This window comes from Crinia signifera, chromosome 9 (genome assembly GCF_055691185.1).
Source record: "Crinia signifera chromosome 9, ASM5569118v1, whole genome shotgun sequence".
Classification (NCBI taxonomy): Eukaryota; Metazoa; Chordata; class Amphibia; order Anura; family Myobatrachidae; genus Crinia; species Crinia signifera.
This window is the reverse complement of record NC_139225.1, coordinates 123,623,110-123,634,081: the sequence shown is the minus strand read 5'-3', so window position 1 is coordinate 123,634,081 and position 10,972 is coordinate 123,623,110. Positions and strand designations below refer to the sequence as shown.

Here is a 10,972-nt window from a genome sequence, read left to right as displayed (position 1 = left end):
TAGGCAAAACTTACTGCATCCGCCCCTCTCCCCCATAATGCCACCAATACACACTTCGCAACCCCTTAAGGCACACTTGACATTCTGGAATGGCAGGGAGGCTCCCAAAAAAATTGGGTGGTCCTCCCAGCCCCACCTTGTGAAAGTAGGGAAGTATGCCTCAAGGGAAAGTATGGAGGTGAGGTCCACCTGCATTAAGCACAACAAGGATCCCCATAGACATCCTTGATCATTTGACAGGCAGACTTGGTGGCTCCCCCCCCAGAGCCTGGCGCCCTAGGCAACTGCCTAAAGCTGCCTAATGGTAGAGCCGGCCCTGTGCATATCGCAGGACCATCCCGGTTTTTTGGGACGTTCCCGCTTCCCTCCCGGCTCTCGCTGCCCCTGGCTACAATAACCGCTGTGGTCTGTTGTCCATGAATAGACCACAGCGTCTACTGTTGCAGCCTTGGGGCCCGGGGGCATAGCGACGAGAAGCTAACGGAGCAACTGGGCTGCATGTCCCCAGAGCGACGGAAACGGGAGCGTGGCCATGCCCCCATTTCACTATGTCACGCCCCTTTCCAGCATGCCTGGTTGCCAAAGTTGGGAGGTATGTGTAAATGCTACACAGGGTCACCACCGTCCCACCCATGCATCATGTTATGTAATGTATTTCTGTAATGGTCTATACCGCAGCTGGTATCTTTTGCTAGAGATGAGTAAATGTCCTACAGTATGTGACTATACAAAGAAATACATTTACTACATATACACAGCAAAAAGTAACAAGTACCATTTTTAAAGTCAACACCAACAGAAGCAGAATAACAGTATGAATCTTCACTAATATAACAATAAAGCGGGTACACAGTGGGATGATGTGTTCCCAGATGGTATTTTGGCACGCCAGGCCGACATATTGATCTGGGTACCCATTGAGCAATTTAATGGATGTCGGAGCAACACATCGCTCCTTCCTTCATTATGGGCCACACACAGGGCGATCACAGCCCCATTCCTAAACGATCTGTCTAGATCGCTTAGAAATTAAGCATGGATCACTCTGTGTTTACCCCCCAGGTATGGCGATGTCGTATAAATCTGGTCATTGTCAGTGTTCTCTCAATTGAGAATTGGCAGCTGTTTAACCGGATCGTAATCCCCAGTAAGTTTAGGTATTAGGTAAAAAAGACGCCAAGATCGAGGCTAATAGGATAGTCCACGTTATTGTACACCAGCCATTGGATGTGTTTGAATGTGGTGTCTGAGGTTGGATCTTGTACAGGTTTATGGCAGGCTACTCTCCACCTGTTGCTCTTTGTGTTCTTTTGTGTACATATCAGCCGTACATATCACTACCGTTGGCTATTGTATTACAAATGTAACCTGTCCTGATTGATTCACCTCATAATTTGTTGTGTGGGAGTTTACTTACAGCACCTTGTCTTTTTGTCTTCTGTATTTGTGTTTCACGCATCTTTCAATGTGTTTACCACCTGAGCAGAGAGTAAATTCTCAAACTAACAAAACTTTATTTAATATTATTACAAGAAACAAAGTAATAAGCAGCATTAGTCGTCATCCTCTTCTTCTTCTTCTTCCTCTTCCTCCTCTGCCTCTTCTGCGGCAGCTGCAGCCTCTTCCTGTGCGGCCTTCAGAGCTTGTTCCTCCTCTACTGTAGGGTCTAACCCCTCACTAATCTCTGGTCCACTTGGGTACTCTGCCTGGGGTGGAGGAGGAGCAGGGGGACTGTATACCTCAGGGTTGTATTTTACTCCCCAACCAATGTAAATGTTTTCGAATTTTCTGTGAACCAAAATGAAAGATTTGTTGTGAGGAAGAAGTTTTACAAACACATAATGAACTATGCCTTGCTTTACAGTTCATCAGGAGAATGTCTTCAGACCTTGTTTATTTGAGGAACAGGACTACGCCATATCTATGTATCTATTCCACCATTGGGAAGGGACCCTAAAGAGTAGTGGTCAACTGGGAGCTTCCCATAGATATACTGTCAAGCAAGACATAATACGTTGTAATTACTAGTTTCTATGAGAAAATTGTTATTTTATATTATTTGTACAGTTGTCAAAATTTCGTAAGATCTTTAAAAATACTCTTCGTAATAGGTATGTTATTCAACCTGGAATCCAGGTCTTTAGAAATAAGGTTAGGCCGTCTGACCAATAATGATCCAGTTGGTTGGGTTTTAATGATAGTACTTTAAAAGGTCCTAAGGGCTTTTTACACCTGCACACATAGGCCTTTATTCAGATCTGCAAATGTTACATCTGCCCCACCTGCAGTGCACATGGTTTTGCCAATTTTTCAAACAAAATTGTACTGCAATCAGATCTGAATAAGGGTCATAGTGTTAAGGATTCCTGTATACTTTGATGAGGCCGCTATAGGAATACTGGAGAAGTCTTCAGCCTCTTTTGTTCCCTTAGAACTGAACACGTTCATGGGTACTTTAGAGGCCAGGTTTTACACTCCCAGGCTATAGTGGCTTATCAAAGCAACAGGATCGATGAGAGGGTTATGGTGTGCAATACGAAGGTATGGAGTTGCACCGGAAGGTCAGCTGCTACGGGATAACTGGATTGTAGAGTAGGACCAGCAGGACAGGTAATACATGAATGCTGGATTGTGGGTCAGTAGCGGCATGACAGGTACACAAATGTGCCGGATTGTAGAACAGTACCGGCAGGACAGATGATACAGTTTAGCAGGATAGCAGAGCAGCACTAGAAAGCCAGGTTGTATGGATTAGCTAGATTGTGGAGCAGCACCAGCAGGCCAGGTGGTACAGATTGGCTGGATTGTGGGTAGTGCAGGTAACCAGACAGATGGAGAGAATATCCACCAGCAGACAAATGTAGGGTAAGTACTAAGGACAAATGCCAAGCCTGTAGCATCAAACTTTAACCAGCAGGGCTGTACTGCTTGAATTTATATTAACAAGACAGCCCCACCAATCCACAGGAGCTACAAAGAGGCAGGTAATTAATTAAACAATAGAGGATAGGTGTAGTGCAAAACATAGTAGCACTTCCGGGTGTTGCTAGGCAACCAAGGATGTGGCCGTGAGCTGGTGGGACCCTTGCTCACCAGCAGGCAACACCCAGTGGCTCCAGTGAGCAGCTGGCGCAATGTTTCGGTTGCTAGGACTCGCACTGGGGGATAGCAGCTGCCAGGTTGCATGGGGGGAGAGCTGCAGATTGGCTCATAACAGAGATTTGTTCAGCTCTCCTAGGTGTGCATAACTTCCAGTTGCCCTGATTTTGGTGGAACAGTCACACTTTTCAGGCAACGTCCGGAACTCCCACCCAAGGGCCACAATTTAACCTGCTGCTTTGCTTAGCTGAGCAAGCAGTGAATTATACCATGTGAATGCGTGTGGCATTTGTTCATTGGAGAGAAGGACAGAGGGCATGACCTACCACCGCCTAAAGATCTGGGTATGCTTCCAACATGTCGAAAATGGGGGCCTATCTTGTGATAATGGCACTTCCCGCAAGGTCACAACATTTTCTATGAGGCCATGCCACTTTTTGGATGTACACACTTGCTATGTGTCCATATTAAATTTTCAAGAATGTTATGAGGTATGGGTTGCAGAACTTTCAGCTTGCTAATTATATATTAATTAGAGAATTATCTTTATTTTCTCCATATAGTGTTTACAACTACTGCACCATATATGGGTTATTTTTGGATTTGTCTAAAGGAACTAAAGCAACTTTTAATACCAAAGTCTAAAAATAAAATTTTACTGCTCAGTTTCTACAGTTTGCAATAACTCTTTGGAAATAATGTATTCTGAGAACTAACTCTTCTGCAGTTGTTCATGTTTGTATTACTTCTGACTGTGGATAGAAGAATTAACATTTTATTTGTATTATAAAGGTAAAGGTATCTGCACATAATCATTATTATATTATTTCTCCTTTATTCATGGAACCCTACCTTGCATAGACATCAACTGCAGCAATTTTCAGTTGAAACCGAGTCATCTTCAGATGATTGTTATTTAACGTAATTAACGGCCACATAAATGTAGCTTGTTTGAACTGCGTCAGTTATAATCATTTATAGAATTGAGTCACTACTTAATAATGCTAAACCCAAAAATGGTCTCACGAATGTTCTTCAGTGGACTCTTTAATCTTTCCGATAATTTGAAAAAATCTTCCAGATCAATGAAACACAGTTAAATTACTACAGAAACCTTTTCACTCACTTCAGCAGAATCTGCACTGTAAGCTTAAAGAATATATCCATCTTTGTGAGGAATAATGTTTTATATACATAAATGTATATACATTATATCATCTTTCTAAATAAAGAGTGATTACAGTATGTTTATGTGGTAGGTACACTCTCCAACAATGGGGGGTATGCAATCCTCCGCCACTATTTCCGGCAGGGGAAATAGCGGCGCGCGCCTATTCAATGTTGTCTTTAATGACAGCATTGAAGAGGTCTCATGGCAGAACGAGCCCGACTTTGTAAAAATCTATATCACAGATCTTCACATGACTACGCAGGTTAATTCGAATCTATTGTTAATTTTGCAGGTCACTAATTATTATTAATTATTGTGCAAATTGTTTCACAGAGGTTTTTTTTCTGTCTTTCAGATAGTGTCTGATCTCTATCTCTCATCTCTGTGGATCCTGTCTCCCTCACCTCTGTCCCTATTTTGGTCTGTCTCGCATCTTTGTCCCTCTCTCGGTCTATCTCTTATCCCTGTCCCTCCTGTCTGTCTCTGTCTCTCTCATCTTTGCCCACTTATTTGCACCCATTGTTCAACTTTCCCTCAACTTTGTCTTCCCATCTTCCATTTCTCTCTCACGCTTTTCTCTGTTCCACCTCACCCCATTTCACTGAGACATATGTTCCTAAACTCCTACCTCTCTCATCTCTTTCCCCCTTGCCTCTCCAGATGGACAAAAATGCCTATATATGCCCTAAGTACAGTGAACAGGGATTAATGAAAATAGAATAGAGGTCTGTACATGAAAAATAGATGGATCATGTCCAGATGTGGCCATTATGGGCTTGAGACCTTCTACTTTCTCTCACCAACCTATTATATGCCTCAAAATGTTTATTTACTTGTTCTCCAACACTTTCTTCTGGTTTATTTACTGGACACAATATAAAAAGAGCAGCCAGAAGAATTTCAGAAAACTGGAGGTATCAGATAACGTACTTGGAGCTGGCAACGGTGTAGGCTCCAGGCCATAGGTTGGAACGGAGAACTGCAAGAGCATACTGAGGGATGAATTGGGAAGATAGAGAAGCCGTCCATGGAGGTGTATTGTCGATCTCTGCAAAATGAGAATGGGAGATTGAGCCTCATTATTTAGCAAAAAGGCCACAGTTTATGAAGTCAGAGTAGAATATTGCTGTATAAGATGAAATACCACATCAAGAGTTCAGTGGGTAATAGCTCTATGGATACAATGAGAGGAGAACACCAAGGGCCTGATTCAGACATGCAGGCTAAGCAGCATTCTTTCACTGCCTAGCAAGCTTGTAAGCCCCCCTCCCCTGCCTCCCTCATCGGGTTGGTGATATATGTTTATATACTCAGCTAGAGATGATTATAATAGAATTAAGCAGGGAACTCTATGGAATTTTCAGTGGTTCTGTAGCACTTTCATTGACTGTAGTCTGTAATTGTTTTTTTTTATCAAAATGGAACTTGGATTTAAAAAAAAATTATATGAACCTTATATATTCTATTCAATTTTATTCATAACATGAAGTTTATTATAACTCATTGCTCCAGAAGAAAACCCATTTACAGAGAACTAAGTAAAAGCAGGAGATAAAGTGTAGGCACCTGCATCCTCAGACAGAGGAGTAAGGAGTGGTGGGCCCACTTCAGGTTCTGGTTCCTCTTCCTCCTCTTTCTCTTCCTCCTCTCCTTCCTCTTCTTCTGCCTCTTGTTCTAATTTTACAGCAGTGTTTAACCAAACACAACGCCCCTAAGAATTGGAGATGACAACTAAATGTAAGGATAACTGAAAGAAAACAAGGGAGAGCACCATATGTAAACCAATGAGAGACAGCCTTCTGACCTGCGGCAGTATGTGCTGGACATGGTGAACCCAACTAGACAAGCTGTCAACCAGTTCAGTCACTGGAATTCCTTCAAATTCTGGGTTCTCTTCATATGTATCTCTAGCTGCTCCTTCCTCTTCTTCTTCCCCCTCCTCTTCTCCAAACTGGTAGTAACCCAGAGGACTGACGTGAGTGCCTGCCGAGATCCGTGCAATCTGAGCACGCAGAAGGTTTGCTTCTGTTCCCGGAAATGGAGGGTAAGTGATAACTGGAGCATCAAGATTTCCAGTGAAGAGTCGTTTGATCTATTAAAAAAAAGCTTGATCAGTTGGGTGTATGATGGGGATTGGTAAATATGGACATACATGTAGAGTTAGAAAAACACAAATCTATATCGACATATACCTTTCGTGCAGCTGTGATCTGCACAGGTGTAACTGGAGGTAGCCTGACCCATTCTGACCCAACTTCAGTGCACACAAAGTACACATATTTATTTGCACCTGTGCCATTGGCCTCTCGAGGCACCAATGGGGGAGGGCGGTACGTGGACTGTGGGGGCAAGTCATCAGCTTCCTCTTTATCTTCATCCTCCTCTTCTTCCTCTGCTGCTTTCTCTTCCTCTTCTGCACCCTCCTCATTCTCTTCGTCTTCACCTTCCCGAAACTGTACCTCTGCCACCAAATAACTGCCAGTGATACCCAAGATTTTGCCCCAGAAGCGGCAGTACTGGATAGGATGGGTGTCTATGAGACGTTTCAAAGCAAGGGCTATCCGTACTATCTCATCTCGTCCCAAACTCACTCCTCCTTGTTGAAAAAGGTGAGCAAGGTCAAAGAGGTTAGGAAGCGGAGATTCTGTCTATAAAAGAACACAGACAATTAAAATAATGACCATTTAGCCAGTGTTGGCCTAGAAAATACAGAGACCATTAGTAAATCCAATTTTTACTGAAATCTTAAGCAGTGACAAGAATACAGTTAGATTAGCATATATGTATTATATTATAAATTAGGAGAATTTTTTTCAAAAAGTTAGGAACCAGAGCTTGAAATCAGGAGACACAATATTGTAATTTAAAACTTAAAGGCCATGCAAAACATATTATTGATAGGACCACAGCAAGTTGACAGTGAAAAGAGTTTTTTGCACATCAACAAATAATTTTGTGTCCACCTAATGACCCTGCCGACCTTCATGCATTACGACATTGTGGTGTTGACCTAATTGCCGTTTATCCAATGATCCATATCCCTTATATCACACATACAGAAGCTTACTCCCTTAAAGTGACTTGGTTGCTGCAAAAGATATCACTAACATCCAGTACGCAACAATGCATTGAGGTGCTCTGATCCTGCATGCATTATGATTTTGATCAGTTGCTTCACTTATAAATATGTGTCAGGTCCTATGGGCCGAATTCTGCATATATCGCTAATATGGGAATTCACAGAGGACTGCAAGGAGAAAGCCACTGCCCAGACAGAAAGAAAACCCGCCCCATGTAATTTGCAAATGAATTGTGAATGGATCGCTAACCGCCATAAACTTGCAAATCTATACACAATTTACACAATCATTGAAAGGTTTTTGCCGTCTGTGCCATTGTAAGTAGTTCTGACCCCTACAATGATCTGCAACTGAGACAGTTATCGCTAACATTATAAATCCTCCTTACAAATGCCTGGGCATGAATGCGTTTCTTTTGGACACACACAGAAAAGACAAGTTTTTGCCCCCAAACGCTGGCTTCCTGTCAAGCAAAGTCAGGCCACATTGCGTTTATGATCCATATACATTTTCTTTTGCTAATCGACCTTTCAGTCATTCCGTAAATGCTTGATTTTGGCTTAGTACACTGAGCGATTTTGACTATGGGGTATTCAATTGATGTATGATCCATTCCGAAATTCTTTTGAGGGAATCCAACATGGTCTATTCAATGCAGCGGTCAAATCCGAATGTCGGATTTGGGCACTGATTGATGCTCACCAGGCAGGCGCGGGAGGCAGCAGGAGCTGCCCGGGAGGTGGCGGGAGCCGGGACGGGGACAGGCGAGCTGCTCTATTCTGCCAATCTCTCTGGTTTCCGGCAGGTCGGAACATTCCGGCCTATCGGAAAAAAAACAGCTAGCATTGAATAGATCGGAACCCCTTCCGACCTATTCTAGTCGAAAACTGCCGTCTTTTCGGCAAGACGGCAGGTTCGACATCAATTGAATATATGCCTACAGTATGTGCGCATAATGCCATAAGCCATATCCACAAAGACGTGTGTCTAGTCAAAATTGACTTGCTTGCACAGTCTATATCGCCAGGCGATAGTGCCACCACAGGTCCATGCATTGCTATCACCTGCAGTGTACACATGGTGCGATTTTGGCTAAACTCTAGGTGATATAAACTATCTAGTCAAAATCAAAATTTGTACTTGGCTTAATGCACAGGAGATGGGCTGAGAACCAGAGTCTGCATCTAGTGCAATGGCTCAGTGTACAGAACCAGGATATCTGTTGGGCTGGATAGCATCTAGGCGACGTGGCACCATAGATTTTTCCAGCACATTAAACTACATTATGTACTATGCTGGGTTAGAATGTGATATTAAATAGCTATAAATATACATTTCTAATTTTTTTACATAAATATTAAAGAGAACCTCTAATATGCACCAGGGTAACTGATGACTAATACCTCATATAGGGCCAGATGTATCAAGCTTCAAAATGTAATAAAGTGGAGAGTGATAAACAACCAGCCAATCAGCTCCTTCCTGTCATTTTTCAAACCCAGCCTGTATCATGGCAGTTATGAGCTGATTGGCTCGCTGTTCATCACTCTGATTTATCAATTTTTGAAGCTTGATACATCTGGTCCATAATCAGTGCCCAGTGGTCTTTCATAGCACTCTGTCACTTCCCAGACCTCCCCCCATTCTTGCTCTCACCATCTCCCCATCTCCATCATTATCCTCGCCTTCCCCCGCACCCCGAGTGAACAGGGCACGGTGAGACTCTGCCTTAAGGTAGGTGGGAGGGTCATCTCTCAGGGTGCGAAGTGAATCCAGTCCCTTGTTCAGTCTGGACCAGTGGAGTTCTGTGCTCAGCTGCTCCAGGGTTTCCAGGGCATTAGGAGGACGCTCCGACAAGATCCGTGACAGAAGAGCTGCTAGATGTTCATATCTGTGTGATAGATTCATGGATTTAATTATTGTTGACGTACATTATATCACATCTGCTTCCTCTCTAAGTAGAAGATGTATGTAGCCTAACCAGGACGAGTTAGTTCATTCATCTCCCCAGGGGCAGATTGGTATTGAAAACCAGCCAGGGGAATTTCTGGAAGCAGCCCTATTGTGGGCTAATGCATCCAAAAGTGCAAAGACTGGGATGCCCACTATCAGTGTCTATAGTCACTGCAATCATGTTTTGTGAGACACCACTATAGAGATATGGAGTCTGAGCCCAAGAGGGCTCAGACCAGTGGCATATTTATAATGGATGCAGTTTTGCAGTACCCACAGGACCCTGAGTCCCAGGGGCCCCACACCGCACACACTGCACCCATTTTTTTAATACTTACCCTCCGAAGTCCTGCTACGCCTGCCTCAGCGCTACTGAAATCCCCGAGAAAAAATGGCCACTGCGCCAATTATCTGGTGATCTGCACATGTGCAGTAGGGTCTCTCCCCCTACAGCGCCGCGCTGCTGCCGCTAGAGATTTCGCCATTTTTTGTAGATCTGCGGATGCGCTGTAGGGTCTGAGCGTGGCACTGCTCGTGGCAGAGAGGATTGGGACTGGCCAGAGGAGGCTGCAGGCATGCCTGCTCCTCTCTACAAACGACTCTGGCTCCGACTCTAGTGGGCATGTGCAGATCTCCAGAAAAATGGAGAAACTTCTGCAGCATTGTTTTTTTCTTAAAAATGGGTGCAGTGTGGCACCCATTATAAAAACAACACTGTTTGGATCCTGGTTACTCCAAGATCAGCCCTATTTATACTAGGTTTTTTTTTTATGTAGTTCTTGTCCAGAAAGAATAGCAGCCTCCATACTTACAGGCTGACCCCGGATGACCCCGCCTGCAGTAGATAGGCTTTAGCATTTTGGATCTGCAGCTCTCGGGTATCCGGAACGACACCAGCCGGATTTTCCGACATCTCCTCTCCAATGACGCTGTGACGGAAACCAGAGTCTCACAACGTCCACGGAGACGATCCGAGCCGGCCACAGTGTCCCCAGTGTCCGTCCGCGTCTGTAGTTGCCGGGGTTACCGCTCGCTCCCCCGTTGCCAGGGAACCGAACGACGCTTTCCAGTCACGTGACGAAAGTATTGCTCGCACGGCATGCCGGGAGTTTCCAGTCTCAGCGTTCGCTACATGTTTGCGTCTAGTTCGTATTTACTGAATGTAGGTGGCGCTGTGTGACAGTGTGTGACTGATGCCCGGACTGAGCTGTGATCCTCTGCACTGCTGCACAGCTCAATCAGGGCGCCATCAGCTCATCACACGGCAGCATTGCCCTTCCCCTCTGCCTTCCCTCATAGCAGCAGCAACCCGGCAGCCACATCCGATGCACTGGAGGAGCCAGCCTGAGCCCGCCCAGCAGGCATGTGCAAAGGCTAGATCAGATCTTCAGTGTCAATTATGTGAATGCGATGTGTGCTGGGGAGAGGTATCATATGTTAATATGTGCTGGGGAGTGGGGCCATGTAAATGTGTGCTGTGAGGGGGGGGGGGGGTGACATGTAAATGTGTGTTGGGGGTGTCATGTCAATGTGTAAATGTGTGCCGGAGAGGAGGGGTGTTGTGTAAATATGCACAGTGGAGGCGGGTGACATGTAAATGTGTGCTGATGGGGAGGGGAGGCACATGTTAATGTGTCCTGGGGGGTGTGTCAAAATTAAATGTTTATGT

General features: G+C 44.4%; 1 protein-coding gene across 1 annotated transcript; it reads right to left on the bottom strand.

Annotated features, from left to right (window-relative positions):
- Positions 1 to 1,490: 1,490 nt before the first annotated feature.
- RSPH6A (radial spoke head 6 homolog A) lies at positions 1,491 to 10,432 on the bottom strand. Its single transcript, XM_083159646.1, has 7 exons — positions 10,116 to 10,432; positions 9,007 to 9,241; positions 6,463 to 6,918; positions 6,075 to 6,362; positions 5,837 to 5,981; positions 5,201 to 5,318; positions 1,491 to 1,788 (listed from the first exon to the last, which is right to left on the bottom strand). The coding sequence occupies exons 1-7, from the start codon at positions 10,214 to 10,216 to the stop codon at positions 1,554 to 1,556; spliced, it is 1,578 nt and encodes a 525-aa protein (XP_083015772.1). The 5' UTR covers positions 10,217 to 10,432; the 3' UTR covers positions 1,491 to 1,553.
- Positions 10,433 to 10,972: the final 540 nt, after the last annotated feature.

Coding starts and splice junctions, on each gene's coding strand:
- RSPH6A (XM_083159646.1), bottom strand. CDS start 10,216: ATGTCGGAAAATCCGGCTGGTGTCGTTCCGGATACCCGAGAGCTGCAG. Junction 5,982..6,074: donor TCCAGCACATACTGCCGCAG/GTCAGAAGGCTG, acceptor TCCAATTCTTAG/GGGCGTTGTGTTTGGTTAAA. Junction 5,319..5,836: donor TCCTCTGTCTGAGGATGCAG/GTGCCTACACTT, acceptor CTCATTTTGCAG/AGATCGACAATACACCTCCA.